Genomic DNA, 23,842 nt, shown 5'->3' on the forward strand with positions numbered 1-23,842 from the left:
ATGACATATGTTCATCTTATGATTCACTAGAACCATCAGTTTAATTCTTTGCTAGAATTACCAACTACTTAGTTAATCAACCTATATTTCTGCAGTTGATTCAGCTTGTCTAAGTGCTAACCTTGTCCTCATCAAATCGAAACCTATTAAAGACTATATTTCTTATACGTCTCAGTGTTTGAAATCTAAGCACGTCCTCCAACAAGCTGATAATTCATGTCATCTCTGTGATATTTGCAAACTTGATTAACCATGTTCTCTATTCCATCATCTGAGTTACTAACTTAAACATTGAGTTCCCAGAGCCCTTCTGGGAAGTCCCTCATTTGAGAGTTCATCTTTGATGAGTTTCCAAGCAGTTGAATAAACATAGGAGTTTCATTTTCCTAGTATTAATTTGAGGATTTCATGTGAATCTGTATAAAAAACTTCATTAAAATCAAGTAAATGACTTCTGCTTATCCCACAACCACAAGAATTGTACTCCTGTTCTGGCAGGACAGTAAATTGATTTGGCACAGCTTATTCTTGAAGATTTTTGAAAAGGAACAAGACTATTCCATGCTGGCATTATTCACCCCCTTGTGTTCTTCCAGGTGCACACAAGTATTGTATCATTTTCCAGTATTTTCACAGAAACTTAGGTTGAACTCCTCATCTACAAGTCCCTCTTTCCTTCTGTTTTAGAATATGCATTACATTTGCCCATTTATACTCTTCTGCAATCTCACTCATCCCCTCTGAATACCCAAAGATATCAGGAAATGCCACTGACATCACTTGAGCCCATTGTCTAAACATATTGAGGCCAAACCAGTTTTAACATGTAAATTAATCCAGTTATTTTACCTCTTGGTTTTCCTGTCCCATCCTGACTCCTTCTCCTTTTGTTACTAGTGCTAATAATTTTGTTATACAGCTAAATGCACACCATCTTTTAATTGTAATTTGAATTGACAGAGGCATTAAGCACAGCATCATCTGTGAGTGGCTTTCTCTTTATTCAGGCTCCCTTAGTTCTCTTGCTATTGCAATACTTATTGAAAGTTTCTTTTAAGTTTTTATGTCTTTTGGTAGTGATTTTTTGCTTTGTCCTTTGCCTTTCTGATTTTGTCCTAACATGTCTATGTTATCCTTTCTTAGTTCTTTCTTAGTACCCAGCCTCAGTTCTGACATCCTTTTTTTTTCCCCCTATCTTGTTCATGACTGTTCTTCCTTAAATTTAGAAAAGAATATTAGAATAATTTAGGCTGGAAAGGACCTGTGGAGGACATCTAGCCTGGAGCCAGCTTCAAAGTTTGATCAGGTTACTCAGGGTCTTGTTCTGTCAAGATTGCCATTTATCTTGTGGTTTCACTAAGAAGTAGATACAGTCTCATCAAGAAGAGTGACATTCTGGTAATTCTTGAACTGCAACCTGAATTCTTCTGGCTAAGTTGTGTTCAAGGTCCAGTATAGAATGTGTGTTCTGAACACTTCTGTCCTGATGTCTCATGGCAGCTCTGAGATACTTCTCATGGTTAGTCCAAGAAGGATTATCTATCTAGGTTTCCCTTCTCTGGCCTGTCCTTTGGGATCTGATCCTGTAAGTATTATCAGATACAAGAAGTTATAAAATGCTCAGAAAGGGATAAATTAATGGGCAACATGTCCATAAATAGATACTAACAGAACTAGGCAGGGATGTGCCCCACGACATCCCTGATGAGACAGTTCTTGATACTGGGGAAGTACAAAGGGAATGGTTTACTAGATTTGGCCAGACTCATATGCACTTTCTAAATAGTTGGAACATTCTGGTAGATGTGGTGACCTAGCAGGAAGTTTCTCACATATTGTGTATTTCTTATATGTGACTTTTATTCGATTGCCTTAAAAGTTAGAAGAGTCACTTACACTGATCCATTAACTACTTCTGTAAGATTACTGTGTCAAGGACCACATGATGTGTGGATGATGGACATAGAATATATATGAGCTGGGTCTGATGACTCTGATAATTGTTGAAGGAAGCCAGTTGGTTGAGCTCAGTAGTTTCTATCTATTCTTGTGGCAGAAACAAACATAAGGAAGGCTGAGATTAATCAAATCTGTTCATGTTAGTACCACGTTGCCTCAAATATGACGAAGTTAAGACGAGAAAGATCTGTACTAAGATGCCATCTTTCTGAACTGATGCTAGTAAACTGGACAAGGAGTGCTATTAAGGATAATTTGACAAATCTTATCACACAATCTCTTTCAAGAATACCTGTAGTGCATTTCTGGTTGTCTTCACCATGATTTGGCATGACTGCTTGTTGGGATCAGCAGTGTGCAATGACAGCTCAAATAAAAAAGCTGTTGGTATAACTTGGACTCATCAGACATAACTCAATTCTGTTGTCTGATGATATTAAGTTGCAAGCAAATTATGAAGCATTCATGTTACTACATCAGATTTTTGTGATTAAAATAATCTCAAGCTATTTCAACCCAAAGGCTGTCGTAGTGAGAAAGCTAATTCCTTGCAAGAGCCTGGTACAGTTGAGAAGATCATTCTAGATCATGTTTTACTGAGAAATTTTGGGGCTCTTGAGGAGTTACATTAAGTAACTTGACTAATGTTAGTCCTATTTACAACTCTCTTTGTAATAGTGTCAGTTTGAGTTGCAGGCATGACTGTTGGTCTCTGTATGCACACAGGCAATTCTAAAATGTGCTGTGTGTAACTAAGAGGACTCAGTAACTTTTTTCAGAAATAAAAACACAATTACAATTTATTTTCTGCTAGATAGTTCACATTGGTGAAGAAAAAAAATCATTTGATCACTTCAGGCAGTTTCTCTGTTGATCATATTTAATTTCAGTTCAGGGACGCTGAGCACATATTTATCTTCTATCAGAGAATGTCATTCATCTCAAGAAAGTGACATTACTTTTGTGCAGTCTTGTATTTTCTCCTCTAACATCAGATACGCAACTTTACGAGCAACTTAAAACTTCCCCAAAAATGTTCAGCAAGTTCACTGCTAATTAAACCCAGCATCAGGATATAATCACAGTACTGAACAGTTGGAATTCTGAAAAATAGTTTATGTGAAGTGCTACAAAATTCCTGGAGCCATGGAAACAACAACCTTAAGATTCTTGACTGAGAAAGTTCCCCAATGAGAGGTGATAATCTGAGCATCTGCAGACTCTTTATTGTTTATAAATTGTTGTTGCTGCCCATGTAAAATCAAACTCTGCAAAGGCACATCCTCTACCTGGAAAGACAGCTGATTATAAGCATCCACGAGGCACTGATGCTGCTTGAGTGTGCTTGTACACTGCCTTTCAGATTCTATAATGAATGACTCACTTCATAAAGATGGTGCAAATTGTGTGATCACTTAATAACTCCTTGTTCCCTTAAATACTCAAGCTGACTCAAGACAAAATGTGTATGTATACAAAGTCTTTCTCCAAATTGACATGACTTTTGGATCCAAATGGAGCAACACTGATGATCCAGAACCTTCAGAGAGATCTCTTCTCCAAAAGCATTTTCAATTAATTAGTTATTAATGAGTTACTAATTAGTTGGCAGTCTTCACTATTGACACTGATACTTTGGATACTGATTCCTAATTCTCTCATAATACTGACAATTTCCCTGGAAGGAACTGTAGAAAAAGTTTACCTATGGTTTCTCATAATGCTGGTTTCTTTATCTTAATGATGTTGAAGGTTAGTAGATCATGCAGACTTTACAGCTTGAAAAGTGCAAAAAGAAAAGGTTGAGTCTTCATGGACAATCAGCATTGGACACAACTTCTGTCTTACCCATGTTGCTGCTAATGATCATTCTTGTAAACATTTCAGAGCCTTTATATACTCCCTTGCGTACCTTCTAAATATGACACCGCTTCTTTATCCTATTTTTAAATACTTGTTTGATGCTTGTGGATAAGAATATTTGCTAGATGATTCTGAATCATACTGTTGAGTGGGCTCAACTGACTCTGTAGGAACCACTCGGAATCTTTAAATTGATATATAATAGAAAAATACTGATACTGTCCTCCACAGGCAAAGCAGAAATTTGGACGACTTTGTATTGTCTCGTGAACATTAATGTGTTAATTTTTTTCAGTGTTTCTGCTGATGACTTTGTCAGTGGTGGTCATTTTCCTGATTATGATAACCAGTTCAGTTTGGTTCCTTCTTTTCCTGTAGTAGTTTCCTGACTGATACTCGGTTCTGAAATACAGGTTCTGTCTTTCATTTATTTTATTTAATTCAACAGATCACGATTCCTCAAAACCAGACATGGTTTACTGACAACAGCACTGCGAATGCAAGATGAACGCAATTCACAATTAGACTTGTGCCTCCCTGCTGCAAGCACAACTGCTCTCACTACCTTGGCTTCAGAATTTGCAACTTGCTAATTAAAATAGCTGCAAGTAACCATTTCTGAAGGAAAAGAAAGATAAGGTGCAGCTACATGAACAGGCAAACGTTGTGCTCTGAACTCACCTTTCCATATACCATCCAGTCTCAGAAACCACCTGCAGACATTACTGAAGTTAGTGCTGTTCCACTATATGCTGTCTCAAGCTGAAGACGATAGTTTCAACACAAATTTTTACAATAAAGTGTATTGTCATAAAATGACATTCATAATCTATAACTAGTAACCTCACTTAAACAGCAAGCTTTTAGAAGCTCCCATTGAAAAGTTCATGACCAGGCTGCTATGTATGGAACCATCAAAATAAACTTGGCTGTTTGTTATTTGGAGCTTGGAGTTTATCTAGGAACTGCTGGTGTACAATTTGTTCTGTCTGTTCTATTTTTTCAGTTATTATATAGTAATCAATAATAATTCAAAGTACTTGTAATGCTTAGCACTTCCAGACAAACCTTTCTATTAGCCTACTGTAATATACAAATGTTGTTCACAGATAATGACACTGCAGGTCAACAGATTCTGTTATAAGCCAGCTGTTTCACACTTCACAACAAAAATATTTTCTCACTATTTTCTCTAAGTCTAAACATAGCTATATGTTTTCCAGTTATCAGTTTCAGAATACAGATCTAAGATCGCTCTTCCAGGGATTCTTTATCTAATCAGAATAGATTGTGTTTCTTTTTTAAAAACTTTTCCCCAATGCTTAATTATAAAATAATTTCCCCCCAAAAAACATAATTTGTCCAGTTTCTCCAAGAATCCATGCACTTACATCAATTCCGCTGAAGCCTTATTTGTTATTATTTTTGCAGACAGAGTGAGCATCTGGCAATCTTTTAGTTTACACACTTTCTCTGAAATGTTGTGCAGATTGGTCTGGTGAAAAATGACATACAGGCATTTTTTGAGCATAGTTTTGTGAAATCTGACTATGATAAGAAGGGTGAGATCCATTTTGTCATACAGAGCTTTTGAATACTGCCTCCTTTTCATTCCAGCCTTGTGTCCTATGTGCCAGACGAATTGCACAGGGAAGGAAGAATGTCAACTCGGCCAAGGTTCTTTCCATACCTTCAGAAATATCATGTTCTCTTTTAGGATAACCATAAGGCTCCTTTGTACTTTTGGAACATCACAGGGGTGTTTTAACATGGTACAGAAATAGCAGTGAGAGCCATTTCTTTAGTTCAAAAATCTCACAACAAATCTGCAGATTTTCTTTGTGCCACATACTCACGGCACGTTCAAGAGACCATGTTAAAAATCTAAATCCCATTGTACTTTAAAGAATATATTTTTGAGCTTTCAGAAATCCCAAAGCAAATGAAGTCTTAGTATATAAACATGAAGAAGTTATTAAGCAAAATTATGTGAAGCGAACACAACAGAGAGGTGAAGGAGTAGAAGATGGACTGCTGTTATTTCTTGCACTGACAGATCACAGGTAACCAACCTTATTGACAAGCATGTACCTTAAATGACACATAGCTGCATAACAGAATGACCTTCACAGCCTAAAACAGTTTTGCAGCTGTGCAACGGGTTCCAATAACAACAGGATCTAATATATGTTGGATTCAAGGTCATTATTGCTATTTAATACAGAGCAAATTTATTTCCGGAAGACCTTCTCTCGATGGCTTGTTTTCTAAAAGCAGCAGCTATTTTCCTCTTGAAAGCCCATGTAGATAATATACCTGGGGATTCTATATTGACATTTTCTTTAGTCCCAGATACATTATAAAGAATTTCTTTTTTAAGTTTGAAGGTGATTCAAGCTGTAATGTTTGAGGGCTCACAGCACTGTAACTGAAGGGATGAGGAAGAATCTTCTCTGTTGAAACCTCTCCAGATCATCCTGTATCTTCCACTGAAGCATCCGATATTGGCCTTTCTCAGAAAATACAGATGACAGACTGGGTGGGCACCAGCATGGCAAATAATTTCTGTCACCTTGACAATATATTTGATGGAAGATAAAACTTTAAGAACTTTTCCAGGTGGACAACTGACGAGGTTATCACCAGGGAGGGATAGAAGTACATTTGTCTTTCAATTATTAGAAGAAGACAGCAGATGCAGGAGACCATTAAATGTTGCAAAGGGGCCCTGAAAATACACCAACTAGTGTACCAGTCCCACCCAAGTGGTAATGGTAAGAAGTTAAAAGGATAATGAAAACACTTGAAGATCAGCATATTCTTAAGGGATAAGGCTAGGCAGATCTGTGAAAACTTTTTCTTTCTTGCTAGAGTGGGAGAAAATAGGAAATGTTGTTAATAAATATACAAAATATACAAACCTATTTTCTTGTTTCGTTTTTTCTTTTGCTTTTGTGCATTAGAGCCCAGTGAAGCCCAAGGATTATGGATATACAGCAATCAAAAGACTTGTGAAAAGCTACACAGAGAAAGGAATCTGACCAATGCTTGGAAAGGGAACAGTCACGTATCAGACTACCCAAAGTACATGTTGTGAACATTACATTCAAATCAGTCAGGAACATATTTATGGAAATTAAGATGGTGTGGACATGCTTTTCAAAGCTGAGACAGACTCAGCAAAGATAATTTTTGTGCCTAAGGAAGAACTTGAAGAACACTTAGGACATAGCTAAAGCAGAAAATGTGACAGGACAAAAACAATGTTCTGTATTTACCACATATTATCAAAATATTAATGGCATGCCATCCAAAGGGTCTCAAGCAAACCGTACCAAAGTACATGACACAAGCTTTATTTGTTCAATTAAGAGCAAGGTAAGATGTGGAAAGCAAGAGGTAACGATAACACATGGAGAACAAAACCCCGAACTGCAAATAATGTAAAAAGTGCAAAGTACAAATTATGGAAAAATCAACATTTCTTCCAAATTATGAGCTAAATTGATTGTCCACAAAGGCAGAATAATACTGAAAACATAATGAACAAAGTTTGAAACTATAAACAACAGAGAAAATACATAAAGTCTCATGAGGAAGGGGGAATTCTATAGAGATATTAAAAGATTGCACAACTTTTGGTAATGTAGTTACATTTTGGAAATAGTAACATCTCAAGAGATTCCCTTTCAGCTATTTATGCATTTCAAATCCACATGTGCATGGAATAATTGAGGACTGAATTAATGGAGCACCAGGAAATAAAAGCGAGTAATGCCTACATTTGACTACAGCTTATTAACTTTATCTTAATCATCCAATGCTATGTATCTATAATTAAATGGCTCATTAAGCTGGCAAGCCTGCATGTCAGAGACCTGACACCAGGAAATCAGAAGAATATTTGGCAATGAATGATGAAACAGTTGAATACAACTTACGTACAAGAAGTGATCATTTGGCATAAACATTTCACAGGTTTTTGATGTGCTGTTTTAAACAATCCCTATATTACTGAAGAGGAGGGCACTATCTACATCCATTACTTCCACTGTATCCTCACAGTTTCCACTTCTGAGCCCAGTTTTCCATGATAATCCATGGCTCTGCAAAAATTCCTGTGAGCCCCAGAAAACTAAGCTGTCATTTTTCCGTAGTCTGAGCACTAAACTCTCTTTCTGTCTATGGAAAGCAGGGATGTGATTAACCTGAGCATTGGATGGAAAAACTAGCTCTACACACACCTTCTTGTTTGTTTCACTTGAAGAATTAAAATGAATGTTTGTTTTAATTAGTAGCAGAAACTATGGCTTGACTATTGCCCTTTCAACTGAGATTAGGTTTAGATGTCACAGTCATCATGTTCTGAAACTATGTAGTGTGAAAATGCACTATATACTTCCAACAGTTTATAACGTAAACAGACAAGTAAGTGTATGACTGCAAAAATTAACTTTAATGTAATTACAAAAAACCTGATGGCAAAAATATCATTATATAACACATGATGTGTCATGTGCACATGTCACATGTCATGTTCCCAGTTTTTTGCCTAAAGACAAGTAGAAGACATCTGTCATTATTACTATTTTTCTTCCTGCAAGACATTCCTGCTTGTGGATATAGAACCATGGAAAATGCTTGTCCTGGCCAGCAGCAGCACAATGGGCCTCCAGTTTCTGATTGGCATTCCCTCCTCTGCAGGAAAACGTCTTGTAGTAAAATAAATGTGTTTGTGCAGTGGTGACTATTTGTCACTGTAGACCCTGACATAGGCATTAAAGCATCTGCCATTTAGAACTGCGTCTCATAACTGCCCAACATGAGAGCTGTAATGAAATCCTACCTTACCATATTGAACTAGAGAAGTCTGTTTAGTTAGCAAGGTTGCACCTCTCAGATACTAACAGGACTGTAACTGATATGAACACTAAAGTCCATATCCAATCAAAGAAAAACAGTAATAATTTGGAACAGAGACACAGCTAAGATCTGACTAAGAATTTTAAAATCTTCTCCTAAAAAAACTGTAAAATTATACGAAGTTGTACATTTCTAACTTCCCAGATCCAGAGCATACATTAAGATTACACCATTCACTGCTCCACTTGCCAAACTTGCATTTGAGGGATGATTGCTCCCACACACTTTTAAATCCTCTGAAATGGCACGGACGTACACACAAGCACTGGCATGAACAGTACATACACCTCCTCTAGACAGCTCCAGTATCCCAAGTGAGAGTGCATGTGACAATGTGGTCATGCAAATAATGCCACTTTCTTGGACCAGCAGAATTTGAATAGGATCAAGTAAACAACAGAGTTTAGGTAAGCAAAAGTCAGCTGATAGTCTAACAACATATATAGATGAAAATCAAGTGAATCAAAGTGAAATTCAGAAATTCTGAAATTCAGACATTGTAAGGCATGAAGAGATAATGAAGTACTCCTACATACCACAAGCCGTGAAGTTCCATATGCTTTACTCCAGTAGCAGGAATTATACTTCCATGAATGTCAGTAGAGTTATTTTGCTGAAATTTCCTGTAGGTCATCATCAGCATAAGAAAAAACTGGTCCCCTGTGTAGTCTCCACTGCACGGACTTTCAAGAAAACTCATAGTAAGCCTTTAATCTTTGTTCACCAAACATTTCTGTAATAAACTATAGATTCAGGGGCAGATAAATTTGCTTTACCAGATTATCTATCTTTTGTGCACCAACTTTCTGCTTACAGTTTTCACATCTCTCAGATATTTCAAACATCCTTATAAAGTAAAGATATCTCAGTCCTTTCTATCTGCTTAAAATTTCCTCCTCAGGGAAAAGGAGAGATGCAGTGTCTCATCCTTCTTAGTTTTTGGAATCCTTGGCATAATATACTATTTAAGCAGCAAATCTCACAGTGCAGCAACATGTCAAGGTTTTTTCTAGTTCTTCACAGTGAACTGTGACTAAGAATACATTGACAGATAGTACAGGTGCCTCAGGACCAGATCTGTACATACTGGCAGGGTGGAAGAATACACTTCACCTTTCAGGGTGTCTTCCAGATTAGTTTCACCTGAACAGAACTCAGATGACATACTCTGAAAGCACTCTGTATCAAAAGTGCAATAAGTGGTGACTATTCAGAGATTTGCTCTACAAGGGCATTCCTGACAAATTAAAATTAGAAAACAAGCACATTCTGGGTGAGTATTTGAGTGTCCCTCTTGACACACCAGGAGGAATGGCAGACGATTAACCCTGTAATATCTCAGACTGGTATCCTAACTATGTAATATACAGGTTACAAGCGACAACAAAACATAGATGCTATCATATATCACCAGACGTGTCACCTACCTTGACCTGAACATGCTACCAAACTCAGGTGAGATGGTCTTCTGTGTGAATTGGAATTGACAGAAAACAAGACAGGAGTAAGACCCTAGACTTTTTCTGTAGTAAAAAGGTACTTTAAGTGGTTGCCTTGAGACTACAATGAGAACGGTGTATCATTTTTTTTCTGTTGAGAAATTGGACGAAAAATGCTAAAATTCAAAAATGAGGTGTTACTGTTACAGTTAAAAAGAAATGGACATGCTAGAAATATCAGCAGAAGACATGAAGTCAAATGTTTCAGAAACTTTGTAAAACACAAGTTTTAAAGAATATAAACTTTTTGAGAAAGACAGAAATAAAGGTGGAAGAACATCATTGTGTATTAATAAAAGAAGGTTGAAAGGGAAAGTTTCTGCTAAGGTATATCCTGTTTAACATGAATGTAAAAGATAAGGAAGGAGAATAAAGGAGAATGTGAACAGAAAAATTTCCATATCCGAAGTGCAAACTAATTCTGAGAACGCCAGCATGTCCACAGCTGGGCCTACACTGACAAACTGCACTCCCAAAATCTGTAAGAAGCAACTCAAGAATCATTGCCTGGTAGCCAAGATGTCTAACCATCTCTCAAATCAAGAGGCATATTGTGCAAGCAGAATAGGCCTATAACAAAGACAGGCTGAAAATTTCACTTTCACCTACATGCCCTTTCAGAGTGGAAAAGTGAATATGGAAGAATCAAAGTTCTGGAGTCAACTGTGACTTAAAATGCAATGTATCTTTCTTGGATTTGGATCATCCTGACCACTTACTGAACTTATCACCCATTGACTTAATGAAATACTTCTGTGGTAAGATAACAGATCTTGTAGACCGGTGAAATACATTACATCTCACATTTTACTTGTGTAAATATAGTGAAAGTACATTTTCAGTGGAGTACAACAGTATTCTGGTGGAAGCAATAACAATTGAATAAAGAACTGGCTTCACAGACTGAGTGTTTTCCTGTAAGGGGCTATCAAGCCAACTAAGTGACAAGCGGAGCTGAGCAGTGATCCCCCTTCCAAATCCATGCTCAATTGTTCTCGTTCACATGTTTTACTGTCTCTCATGTCTTTGTGCTTATATCTAACATGATCTGGAATGCAAGGCATGAAGAGGAAAAAAGACCAGAACCAGCTTGTGAATTGTCCACTTGATCCACTTTTGCAATGGAGAACATCAAGGAAATTTTGTTCAATTACATTAGGGTTGCTTGCTAGCTGTGTTATGTTCATCAAGTAGCTGGAACGGGAAATGCGGTGTCATGGCTGCAGCAAAATTCAAGTTGCTCACATGATGGGGAATTGGGCAACTTCATTCAAATTAAAATTCAGTTATATTTGATAGAAGCCTTGCTCAATAAAGGGCTAACTATGTTGTGCCCACATTACTGTGAGGAACCAGGTCTGTGCTAGAAAGAAACTACTTCTTATTCTGTTTCCCATTAAAAAAAAAAAATAAAAATCTGTTGACTGCAGAAGGGCATCTAGCTCCTAAAATTCCAGTCTTCCAGCTCCCTAAATCCAGTTAAAACCCTTGAAACAGCAACAGCAGTTTGGTAATGATATTTCTCCTTTAAACTAAATTTTCATTTGTGTACTCCACCAGTAGACTGGTCTTGTCTCTGTCTTGTTCCAAACACTCCCAGAATAGCAGTGGAGAAACTAAAGATTAAAAGAAAAAATTGCTGTAATAGATGTGAAAATGCTTTAAACAATCAGCAGACTTATGTTTTTTTCTTTCATTTTTTAAAATTTTCATTTTTTATTACTACCATTGCTAGTGGTATGGGACAAACATCCCTGTGGGACTCCAAAGCATGTAGTGCTAAGAGATGGCTCCTCCCTGGAGAGCCAGCAAATTACATGAGAAACACAAGGGATGGGTAACAGTCAACATTATATCAGTTTTTAAAGGTAGAAAATTAAATCACAGGGAAATTAAGTGACTGGTCAAAGGTCAAACAGAAAGCAAGTTGCAGAGCATGAAAACTGAGAAACTGTGTCTTATGTTCCGGTCCTTAACTGCAAGACTACCTTTCCTTAAATCTGAAGAGGAAAAAAATCCTCAGTGCTGGAATACTAATAACAAAATTAGTTTCACTGAGAACAGTCTGAATTTATCTGTCTCATCCAAAACTAGATATTGTTCTGCCTTATTAAAGCAGAAAGGAGATCCATTCCAACAGCACTGATTTGGTCAAAACAAAATCACAACTATTTCGTAAGAACTTTGTGCTCTGAAAAATTGCTTTGCAATTGGTCTTGGAGAAACGGTCAAGTCAATTATCAATTTCATTGTAGCTCTTAAGAAATGGACAAAAATGCCATGGTTCCCTTCAGAAAGAATGAAGTTAGATGCTACATTTGAGAGATATTGTGGTATTCCAGGGGTCTTCATACACTCCTCATATATTATGGTGAGTTTCTATGATAAAGCACGCACATATATATGCGTATACACGCATATATCCGCAGAGAGCAATATAGTTATCCACAAAAATACGCATACCTTTTTGTGTGTGTGTCTACAGCTATGGACACATATATATGCATACACACATATAGGTATTTTTTCATAACCAGAGAGAAATTACATGGGATTTAAGGAACACACAGCAGTCCAGAGAAAGAGGCAAACAGTCTGCTTTTCCACACCTTCTATTTCTTGATGTAAGAGAAGCCTAGATGTGATATGACATTACAGTATACACTAAAAGAGAGTGCTCACAAGCTCCATTTCTGTCTCAGGGGCTAGGAAGCTCTACATACCTTGCCAGGTATCACAGTATCACAGTATGTTTGGGATTGGAAGGGACCTCGAAAGATCATCTAGTCCAATCCCCCTAAGGGATTAAATAGCAGTTACACCATATGCCTGGGTTTTGCTTGCCCTAAACACCATCAGGGACGGGGTTGCCTGGATAGTGCTGTCAGACTGTAACCCAGTCACCTGAAATCACTTCTGTTGCCTCACAGGCAACGTGGGAAAGGTCAGATTAAAAGACTAAGCTGAGGTGAAATAACCGAGGGTGCTTCAGCACCTCAGCAAGGCTCTGCCTTGGCAACCTTCCCTATGTGTGGAGGAACAGTGAGCTTGGCTCCTAACCTTGAGCTGGCCAGGGTGGCTTGGGTCACAGGAATGGCATGCTTCAAGAGAGGAGGGGTAGGGGGGTGGGGGGAAACAGCAGGGGCTTCTTCCAAAAATATTAACCCGTCTATTTGGAGAGTGATGGCTGCCTTTGAAACCTCTCCTTATAGATCTATACTTAGCAGCAGGGCAAGGAGCGTGCACTGGGGGTGTGAGGGATGGGCTGGCGGAGGGCTCCGTGTGAAGTCCTGCGCCTTTGTCCTCCAGTCGTGCCCCCATGGGCTCCGCAGTGGGGACAGGGCTGCCTGCTGTGCCCTGATGCAGCACCCAAACCCCCACCTCACATCCTTTTGCTGCACCCTGAGCTTACGGGATTTGTGGGGGGGAGGGGAAAAGTCAGGTTGTAAATTTATTTTTTGTTTCACTTTTTTTTTTTTTTCCATTTACCTCCCTCTCCTCGGGCCTCCCCTCCTCCTTCTAAATAGGAGATGTCCTCAGGACAGCGCCCAGGAGACTGGCTGGAATCAGTTTTGGAGGGTGATGCAGCGCGACAGCTAAAAGTTGGATAGGGTTTCAGCAGCTCCTATATAAAGCAGGGGGGACTTATGTCACTGCACTAATTAAATTCCATCTGGGTTGCTCCTCGGGGTGTTTTTGAGCCTGCCACCCAACTCCAGCAGGCAGAGAGGCCAAGGGACAGCATGATGATGGACCTTTTTGAAACTGGTTCCTATTTCTTCTACTTGGACGGGGAGAATGGAGCCCTACAGCAGCTGGAGATGGCAGAGGGATCCCCACTGTACCCAGGCAGCGATGGCACCTTGTCCCCCTGTCAGGACCAAATGCCGCCAGAAGCCAGCAGTGACAGCAGTGGAGAGGAGCATGTGCTGGCACCCCCGGGACTACAACCCCCTCACTGCCCCGGCCAGTGTTTGATCTGGGCTTGTAAAACTTGCAAGAGAAAGTCGGCCCCCACGGACAGACGGAAAGCAGCCACCCTGCGGGAAAGGAGGAGACTGAAGAAGATAAACGAAGCTTTCGAGGCTCTGAAAAGGCGGACTGTGGCGAACCCCAACCAGAGGCTGCCCAAGGTGGAGATCCTGAGGAGCGCCATCAGCTACATCGAGCGGCTGCAGGACCTCTTGCACAGGCTGGATCAGCAGGAGAAAATGCAGGAGATCGGGGGGGACCCCTTCAGCTTCAGCCCCAAGCAGGGAAATGTAAGCGCTACCGCCTCAGTCCCCGCGCTGGCCTGGCACCCAGCGCCGAAACCGCCGCGCCCGTCCCGTCCCGTCCGCTCCTCCTCGGCACGACCTCTGCGGCGGCCGGGCAGGCTGGCGGGCGCGGAGGGGACTCCTGGAGAAACGTCCGAGCTCCCCGGGCCTCCAACGGGGAGCTGGGGACCATACTGGGGAGTCGCGGTCCATCTTACTAACCCCCCTCTTCACCCCGTGTGTCCCCCCCCTCCCCTCCTCACCCCCGTGTGTATGTCCCGCAGATCCCCGGTTCAGACTTCCTGAGCACCTGCAGCTCCGACTGGCAAAGCGTTTCTGACCATTCCCGAGCCCTTGGAGTCGGCAGCCCCAAGGAAGGTAACTCGCATCGCGGCCGCCGTCCTGCGTGTGCGCGGCGGAGCGGCCGCCGCCGGGCCGGGCTCACCCGCCGCTGCCGGTCGCCCTTCCCTCGCCCTCACGGCCTCTCACCCGCGAACCCTGCGAGGAGGAAGGGTCTGCTCTTGTAATCCCTTTTCTCTTGTTGAAGCAGGAGGCTCCATCGTCGAGTCGTCGGCCTCCAGCAGCCTCCGCTGTCTCTCCTCCATAGTGGACAGTATTTCTTCCGACGAGCCCAAACTGCCCAGCGTGGAGGAAGTGGTGGAGAAATGAACCCGATTGCCCTTGGTAGTATACTTAACGGAGATGGAGCCCCCACCCCTTTCGCTCTAAACTAAGTAATGAAGCAAATTAACGCAGTGGAAAGCCCAGGCAGCGGCCTTGTTAAGGTCGAGTCAAGGTACACTACCCCACAGAAAATGGCTGTCACTGACTTGAGTCAAACAGACCTTCCTCTTTTTTCTTTACTCCTTCCCCCGCGCCCCCCCCCCCCCCGAATTTTGTTTTCTTTAAATTGTGTTGCATAGACCACGTCTCTCTTTTTTTTTTTTTTAATTTAATATACTTACCTGTGTACCGGTGATCGGCTTTGTCTGAGATTCACCGGAAAGTTCATTCCTGTCTGAGTGAAGCTGTTGATTGCGTTTCGTGTTAGTCGTATTTAAACGGTTCCCGCCTCATTTCGTTCCTGTAAATAATTTTAGTACTGTCTTTTCTTTTGTAAACATAACAAATATATATTTAAATGGTGGAATGTGATATTGTATATAAGAACAGACGGGTTTCTTGGATTCTAAAATAAAGCTCTTTGTGTTACAGTGTTTCTCCCCCCCTCGTAATTCAGTAATAACCCGATCCCGGAGTTAAAACTCGCCACCGACTTCAGCGAGATCAAGCTCGGAGGAGTCAGACGTGTGGCCGAGACACGACCCGTGGTGACAGGGAGGCAGCACTCGGGACATTTTTTTTTCCTTCGTTTTCTTCCCTAAAGAGCGTCTCTCCTTATCTAGGACCGCACCCGCGGGGTTAATTACCCGCCTCCCCGATCCGCTCCCGGGGAGGCCGGGCAGGCACGGGTGGGTGCCCTATCAGGACCCGCAGCTTGTCCGGCCTCCCGCAGCTCCGCGGCCCGTTTCCCCGTCGTGCTTGCGGGAGGAGCGTCCGCCCCTGGAGAGCGGTACTGCTCCCCAAAATGTGCGGCAGTGCCACCTGCGTGGCCGGACTGTCTCTTCGGCCTTGTCCTGCACATGGGGGGTGAGCTTAGAAAGGTGAAGCGCAAAGAGCCGCCCTCCGGTCCCCCTCCCAGCACGTCTCACCTTTTCGTCTCGGCACCGGAGGACTTGAACTCAGACCTTGTCTGCGGCTAAATCGATGGGCCTGCTACCCTAACGGGGCAGCGACAGGTTCTGACAGGAGCCCGTGCACTTGGGGACTGGGAGCTGAGATTTCTTCCCAGGAAAGATAACTCCCCTTGACTTCCTTGAGCCTGAGAGAGGAGAGAATGGGTTCCCTCAGGGAGGAAAGAGTTAAGCTGCCGAAAACGGGTTGGGGGGCGTGGGTGTCTTTAACAACATATGAAGCCTTTCACTCAGTGATGTGAAAAAACACGGCCTCTCTGAGGATGGTGGAGCGGGGCTGCTCACAGTCAGAACGTTACGGTTTTTAACAGATTGTTTATTCCCCGGGAAGGGGCGACCACCAGGAAACTGCACACTCTGCCCTGCACACACACGGGGCTCGCCGGAGAGTTGACAAAAGCAAAGGGACGCTACTTCAACTCTGCCCGTGGGCGCTCTTCCCGTCAGCCTTAACCCTTGATTTATATTTTGTTTTTGTTTTTTGAAAGGTCACAGCCACGTTTCTGAAAGGTCTCCCCCTTCCCGGCCGGCTCGGGCGCGGGTGCGTCCGTCTGAAGGGGAAGCTTTAGAAAGAGACCTGCTCCGAGAGCCGGCTCTGCCACCGCCGTGCTCTCCTTTCTCCCTTTTTGTGCCACCGCGGCCAGCCTGGCTTTTAATCCAGTTAAGTACTCGCTCTGATTGATCTCTGTTGTAAGGAGGAATTGCGGCGGCACAGTGTGGTGGGCACGTAGTGATACGACAGTTTCCCCCACTTTTCTCCTTTCAAGAAAACCCTTCCCCTCAGGGAACGCTCGGGCTCTTCAGAAAGCCGCGCTTCGGGGAGCATGGGTTCTCGCATGTAATGTCTATTTCTGGTCAAAGAGCGAAGATGTCATAGTTTGCTTCTGTAGCGAAGGGAACTGATCAGCAATATAGTACGTCAGATCGGGTTCGCAGCTCGCCGCATTCCTTAACCAATTCCTTTCGATCCCCACCGGGTCAGAGAGAAGGGGTACACGCACTTGATATGCCCGATGCAGCACCGACCAAACGAAGCTCCGTAGGACCCACTTTCCGCAGCGGGGCATGAGCGGTGTTAAAGCAGCCCCGAAACCGCAGTGTCACGCCAACACCCCACTCTCAGGTTTGCCCTTAGCCCAGCATTAACCCGTCCGCCCGGTAGGACCCGCACGGCAGGGTCTCCTCCAGCACCAGGGTAACTTGAGAGATTGTTTGGACTAAGTTTGCCTAAAGGAGGCCTTTTTTTCATTAAATAAAGAAAATACCTCCCGAAGATACTCTCTGTGACCCCCGCGGCTGCGGTTGACATGCCGGGCTTCCCAGTGAAGGTCCTCAGTGTGTTTGCAATTAAAATGTTTGTGTTTGATATTAATAACGATAATCTTTACTTAAGCCCCAAGCTAAAGCAAACAGGGCCCTGGAATCACAAAATCAAAGGGTAATAACTGGGTAAAGACATGAGGTTTGTGATTTAATTAAGTCTTTTTCCGGAGGGGCCACGCACAAAGTCGTCGAAGTTTTTACACGAATGCAAGTGCCCCCTCCTGCTCCCTCCTTCCCTCTGCCATTTATTTAACGCGAGGGACGCGGGCCGAAGCTCTGCTGCCAGAAAGCCCGTGGCGAACATCGGCCTCCCTCGCCTCCGCTTCGCCAGGGAGCCACCTGCTCGCTCCCCCCGGGGCAGCTCCACACCGTCACCCGCCCCAGGTGCTGCGGGGCCGGGCAGCCACGGGTGGGGGAGAGAGGGTATCTTCAGTGCCGCTGCCTCGTCGCCGCTCCCCTCCGAAACGAGGTGTGTTTAAAGCCCTTTTTTTTTTTTTTTTTTTTATTGTGCGCCTGTATTTTCCTCCGTGAAACGGCCCGCTACTCGGAGAAGGAGGCGGGCAGCCGGCAGCGTGCTCTGTTTTCTTAGGTGGAAGGCAAGGCAGGCAGGCGTCGACCCAACAGATATTTCCACGGGGAAAATTCCTGCTTCGATGGCTGCTGCCTTGGGGAACCCATACGATTTTTCCAGAGCTTCCACGTTTCACTGGAGAATGAGCTGGGAAATGGGAGCAGGGGGGCAAGAGAGGGAGGAGGTTGAATAATTGAACCATGTGCTCACTGGGACGTCCCTCCGATAGCAGGAACTAGCAACTTTTCCCAGTCTCAAGGCTGCTAAAAACCCCCTCGTGTCTCTTTGATCTCTCCTGGGAGTCCCAGAGTGCCAGCAGAGGCCAATGCCTTCTTCAGCTGTCTTCTATACAAATCCCCCTGGCAGGTACTAATGTGTTTACTTAGGTGCGTACGGTTCCCAGCGCTGAGGGGAACCAAACGTTTCTCACACGGCTGGAAGCGCCCGGGCCACAACAGCCCAACTGGGAAACAGTTTTGCTGCCGGGGCGGCCGCCGGCACCCACCGACCGCCGGAGGGGAGAGGCAGCGGGCGAAATCGGCTGCGGTTTCCCTTGTGTCGGCCGGCTCCGTCCCCGCAGGCACCATTAAATAAAATACACCCCTAAAAACTCTCTGTCTACCGCTTGCTCTTCGGCACCGGGGCCCGGGAATTTACTCCGACGAGGCCGGGGAACCACGGAGCGCTTTGGAGAAGTGTGGGTGCGCCCCGAGGGCGCTAAGCAGGGGCGGGCACGACGGGACCGTTCAGGTGGGTCCCAAACACCTCTCACCCCCCGGACCGATGACTTATGATTTTGGTCGGATTTTCTTTGTTTAAATAGAAAGTCATGGGGCCTGGAAAAAGATTGCACACTCTGGAAACGGTCCTCACATGGGACTGAATCAAAGAATCACAGAATGTTAGGGATTGGAAGGGACCTCGAAATCATCGCTCCAGATATAGGCGCGGCACGGCAATTGTTGCGGAGCAGGCAGAGCTGGGGTGAGAAACAATCATTTAAAGAGATCCTAACACGTTCACCATTTTCTCCCTGCCCATCCCCAGGCACAGACAGTGTCTGGTGCTAGGACTGTTCCCGCTTTCCGGGCTTGAGCCTCCCGACTCCTGAAATACAGTACTATCCCCCCTCCCTCGTCCACCCCCGCCCCGAGCAGCCTCATTAGCCAGCCTTGTAGTTTGTGTTTTCTCTCCCCTTTCTTCAGTTCTGCTCGCCTACTGCACTTTTGCAAATTTGTTTTGAGATCACTTTACCGGAGGAGCTAGGGGCTCTTAGGGGATACCGATTACAGACTTTTTTCTTCCTGAGTGACAGGCTGTTCCATCCTTTCTTCCCCTTCTCCCAAAATATTCAAGGAAAAAAAGAAACAGATTTTCCTGTGTCCTCAAATACTTTTGGGGAAAGGCATATTTCTTAACAACCCCAGCCCCGCTAGATTAGGAGTTAAAGCTGCCAGCTAAAGCTCTGCACGCCAGAAGGAGTTGGCATTGTGCACCGGGAGATCCACGGTGCATGCTTGGAGAGAAACCGCTGAAAGGTGATCAGAACTGCAACCGGCACTTTAAAGATCAAGTTTATTTGTGCACAAAGCATAAATCTGTAAACAGGTCTATTTTAGCCAGAGCAAACGTGGTAATCAAATTGTGTGTGTGTGCGCACATGCCACAGCCCAGTGAAGAGTTCAAGATACTGCCGAGCAAAACCCTTTCTGACCGACGGTTTCTTAGGAAAACAACAGGGAACTGCCCTATTTCAGATGCGGCCCAACTAAACAGCAACCTGCACCTCGGAGCAGTAGAAGCTTGAAATTCTGAGTTTTCCCCTTTCTGTAACTTTACTCCTTTATCAGCTCTCTGCTTTTCCTACAGTATTCATTTCAAAGGAGGCTACCCCGCTTTATGGCCGCAAATAAATCGAAACGGTGCAGATGCAGCTTTCCCCAGCCTTTAGATATTTATGCATGTCCCCGTAGGAAGAAGGGTGTGTGCATGTCTGGTGGTTTTTGTTTGTTTGTTTGGGGTTTTTTAGGAAAATTTTTAGAGTTGGAAGGATGGGGGGCAAGGCGCATCTGGGTTCTCCCCAGCCTTAGCTCCAGCTCCCGGATCGGAACTTTCCAGCGGTGTGCACTTGTGCAAGACACCTCTCTAAGGAGATGTTCCCTACCCGCCTTGCTCACTTGAAGAGCGGCTCCTTGAGACAACCGGCTCGCCATGCCCTCCGCATTACCTCTTCCTGAAGAGCCTAATTGAAGACGCCTTTTTCCTGGGCACACGGACCGGCTCCGTAACGTTTGAACCGCCGCTGGGTCACTTGCTCTCCGATTGAGTTAACCTAGGTCACATAATTTTATTCCCAGGTAGGGAAGGTTTCCTTTGCCTTCTCATAATATTTTCCTCAACTACAAAAGCCACCTGGATGAAACCAAAGGATTCCTGCGCGTTAGCAAATGCCTGTTAAATGGCTTCATTACCACTCTAATGACCCTTGCACCGCTCCTCTCAGCTACTGCTGTGGCTGGAGCTCTGCAAAGCTTTTGTCCCCGACTTGTGTAAAGTTACTTAGGGATTGCGGGGTTAGAAATTTTACACTTCCAGGAGGGGTTTGTTGCACTGGCAGCTGGGACGCATCTGTAACGGTACAAGTTTGCCTGAAAGCAGAAAATTAGCAAGCCCAAGGCACTGCTCGACTGTTGTGTCTCTAACAGCACTAGGTCACACGAGTAGGAGAAAGAATGGGAAGGGGATTTGTCTCGGAGCAAACACGTACACTTTTCTTTTGTGAATACTTTTCCTTGTGACCCGATCCGACAGCACGTAGCTGCGCGGTTTTGTCCTCCTGTTTGTAAATTGTAACGGTTGATGACACAACTTTACTTACAGGACAAAGCGCTCCCTAAGTTAAATGAACAAATCTTGGCTCTGAAAAGAGGGGTAAATTGTTCCAGGTTAGACCTGGACCGCGGGCTGTGGGAATAAAGATACGCAAGTAGACACTGGGGGAGGGAGGGGACACGCACCTTTACGTTAATTCTCCCCTGGGGAGAGCCAGTGTCCCTCTCGCTGCAGCGTGTGATGGGACATGGGAACACAGGGACGAGGAACGGCTTTGTAGGAAATGTCAGCAGTTCATACGCGTCCAGTGCCGCTCCTTCTTTTCCCATACCAAAATCGCAAGCTGGTTTAAACTTCGGAGATGTCGCAACCAGGTCTGGGGAGATCGTTCGTTAGAGGAGTGCCCAGTTCACCGCTCTCCAACGAAGCGATGCGGGGCAAATTGTTCCCTGGGGACTGGAGGGGGCTTGCCCAGACAGCCCCCGGCAGGGGATGTGGTGGGATATGCTAATAAAGACTGGCCGCTGTGGACCAGCCTCCCTTTACATGTATATATAAGGGCCCCCCGCATCAGCCAAAGGACACTTCGTCTCAGGGCGCTAATTACTGAGGAAATTGCCCCAGAGAGCTGCCGAGAGCCGGTGGCTGCCGCTCCACGTCGACGCCTCCGCTGCAGGGATGGAGGTGATGGACAGCTGCCAGTTCTCCCCCTCCGAGCTCTTCTATGACAGCTCCTGCCTCTCCTCCCCGGAGGGAGAGTTCCCCGAGGATTTCGAGCCCAGGGACCTGCCTGCCTTCGGCACCCACGAACCCCCCGAGCCCGTCTGCCCTGACGAAGAGGAGCATGTCCGAGCTCCCACCGGCCACCACCAGGCCGGCCACTGCCTCATGTGGGCTTGCAAAGCCTGCAAGAGAAAATCCACCACAATGGACCGGCGGAAGGCGGCCACCATGAGGGAGAGGAGGAGGCTGAAGAAAGTGAACCAGGCGTTTGAGACCCTGAAGAGATGCACCACTGCCAACCCCAACCAAAGACTACCCAAAGTAGAGATACTGAGAAATGCCATCAAATACATCGAGAGTCTCCAGGAACTCTTGAGGGAACAGGTAGAAAACTACTATCACCTGCCGGGACAGAGTTGCTCTGAACCGACCAGCCCCACTTCCAGCTGCTCCGATGGGATGGTAAGAGAGGGGCAGGAGCGATGGGGCTGTGGGGACCCCAGGAAGGCCCGGGGGCAGGTTCCCTTCGATCCAACGTTGTGGGTCCGGTCCCATGGGTCTGGAACGGGCCGAATGCAGCCAGACGTCAGCAAAAGGCGGACGGTTTGGGTTAGAACAAGCCCCTTCTCAGATTTAACATTGAGCATGTACATGGGCTTTCCGGGGATGCATGGGGGGACGGTAACGCTGCCAGAGGGCACCCAGCAAGCGCCCCAGCCCCTGGGTGCTCTCCCGCAACCCCACTTCAGGGCGACGCAGCAGAAGGATAAGGCGTGGGGAGACGGGGAAGGCACTGTCCAGCGGCAGCCTGGCCGGGGGGGCTGCTGCTCCACTCCCCAGCGGGCGCCGGGGCCTCCTCCGCCGGGTTTACGGCGTTTTCCCTCCGAGGGGAGCGCCCCAGCAGCCCCGGGGGGCGGTGGCCGGGCCAGGACTCGCTCCTCGCTGTCTTGCAGGCCGACTGCGGCAGCCCGGTCTGGTCGGCGAGAGGCAGCAGCTTCGACGCCGTCTACTGCTCCGAGATGGCCCACGGTAAGCCCGACTCACCGGCAGTCGCGGGGGATGGAAGGGGGGCCGCCCTGCTCCCCGCAGCACTAGGGGAGGGCGGCCCGGGCCCCTGCTGTAACGCGCTGCCGTTACCTCCGCGCCCCCCGCCGCAGGGTATGCCGCCGAGCAGAGCAGCGCCCTGTCCAGCCTCGACTGTCTCTCCAGCATCGTGGACCGCTTGTCCCCGGCGGAGGAGCCGGGGCTGCCCCTCCGCGACGCCGACTCCCTCTCGCCCAGCGCCAGCATCGACTCGGGGCCGGGGACGCCCGGGACGCCGCCGCCCCGACGGACCTACCAGGCACTATGAAGGGCCCGGGGAAACCGGCATCCCGTGCTTTCCGCCACCTCCGCGGCCGCCTCCCTCGCCCAGCCGCCTCCTGCAAAAGCTTCACGGGCGGGAGAGGCCGCCCGGCCCACCGCCTCCCTCCGGGGCTGGGAGCAAAGCGCCCCGCCGGGCCCTGGCTTCCGTCGGGGCAGACAGACACCGGGGCTCGGGACACACGCACCACCCTGGAAACCCTGCTGCAAATAAAACGTGCTGTACGAGAGGTGTCTGGTCTGCTGGTTCTTTAAGTGCATTCCCTCGTATTGGGGAGGGCAGCGAGACCGGGCGGCGAGGTGGCCGCCAGCATCTGTGGTCAGCCTCAGCCCAGACGTAGTCGCCCCCTCAGGACCTGACTCGCCACGGTGGTCACGGGCCGGGAGATGTCGGGGACATGTCGTATCTTGCTGGGCCGGGCTCTGGGAGATTGTTTCTCCTGTCAGGAGTGAGGAGTATTCAGATAGGGCTCATGGAGGAACAAAAATGCAGAAGGTCAAATTCTCCCTCCATTCCTTCCATGCTAAGGGCAGAGTTTCCTTCGGTTTTTGGAGACTAAAACTATTTCATAGTTGTCTTCATTTGTTTATTTATTTATTTGTTTGTTTATTTATTATTTTTCTCCTTTCCTCCTTCTCCCCCAGCCCCCAAGGCCTTGTTGCTTTCCGTGAGTAAAAAGACTAAACATGTGCTTTAGGATTTGGCCCTCAAATTGCATGGTGACTCTTCTCTGTAGAACAACTGCATGATCTAGTTCTGATACCCTGTTGGGGAAT

At 45.6% G+C, this 23,842-nt stretch overlaps 2 protein-coding genes and 1 long non-coding RNA gene across 4 annotated transcripts; 2 read left to right on the forward strand and 1 right to left on the reverse strand.

Moving 5' to 3' along the window:
* The first annotated feature begins 13,595 nt into the window (after positions 1-13,595).
* Positions 13,596-16,219, forward strand: MYF6 (myogenic factor 6). Of its 2 annotated transcripts, XR_011735906.1 has the most exons (4): positions 13,596-14,506; positions 14,785-14,878; positions 15,051-15,296; positions 15,716-16,219. XR_011735906.1 is itself a non-coding variant. In XM_065829269.2 (3 exons), exons 1-3 carry the CDS (start codon positions 13,988-13,990, stop codon positions 15,167-15,169), a joined length of 732 nt encoding a protein of 243 aa, XP_065685341.1. In that variant the 5' UTR covers positions 13,596-13,987; the 3' UTR covers positions 15,170-15,714. The 2 variants fall into 2 exon arrangements, 1 of the variants encoding a protein (XP_065685341.1); XM_065829269.2 differs by lacking the exon at positions 15,716-16,219 and having other exon boundaries at positions 15,051-15,714.
* LOC136097162 (uncharacterized) lies at positions 14,769-20,692 on the reverse strand. Its single transcript, XR_010650754.2, has 4 exons — positions 20,376-20,692; positions 16,213-16,382; positions 15,466-15,584; positions 14,769-15,136 (listed from the first exon to the last, which is right to left on the reverse strand). It is a non-coding gene; the product is annotated as an uncharacterized lncRNA (long non-coding RNA).
* Positions 20,693-21,169: 477 nt separating this feature from the next.
* MYF5 (myogenic factor 5) lies at positions 21,170-23,295 on the forward strand. The gene is made up of 3 exons (XM_065853015.2): positions 21,170-22,165; positions 22,657-22,732; positions 22,861-23,295. Exons 1-3 carry the CDS (start codon positions 21,659-21,661, stop codon positions 23,052-23,054), a joined length of 777 nt encoding a protein of 258 aa, XP_065709087.1. The 5' UTR covers positions 21,170-21,658; the 3' UTR covers positions 23,055-23,295.
* Positions 23,296-23,842: the final 547 nt, after the last annotated feature.

Source organism: Patagioenas fasciata, chromosome 1 (assembly GCF_037038585.1).
Source record: "Patagioenas fasciata isolate bPatFas1 chromosome 1, bPatFas1.hap1, whole genome shotgun sequence".
NCBI lineage: Eukaryota > Metazoa > Chordata > Aves > Columbiformes > Columbidae > Patagioenas > Patagioenas fasciata.

Coding starts and splice junctions, on each gene's coding strand:
- MYF6 (XM_065829269.2), top strand. CDS start 13,988: ATGATGATGGACCTTTTTGAAACTGGTTCCTATTTCTTCTACTTGGAC. Junction 14,507..14,784: donor TCAGCCCCAAGCAGGGAAAT/GTAAGCGCTACC, acceptor TATGTCCCGCAG/ATCCCCGGTTCAGACTTCCT. Junction 14,879..15,050: donor AGTCGGCAGCCCCAAGGAAG/GTAACTCGCATC, acceptor TTGTTGAAGCAG/GAGGCTCCATCGTCGAGTCG.
- MYF5 (XM_065853015.2), top strand. CDS start 21,659: ATGGAGGTGATGGACAGCTGCCAGTTCTCCCCCTCCGAGCTCTTCTAT. Junction 22,166..22,656: donor CCAGCTGCTCCGATGGGATG/GTAAGAGAGGGG, acceptor GCTGTCTTGCAG/GCCGACTGCGGCAGCCCGGT. Junction 22,733..22,860: donor CTGCTCCGAGATGGCCCACG/GTAAGCCCGACT, acceptor CCCCCGCCGCAG/GGTATGCCGCCGAGCAGAGC.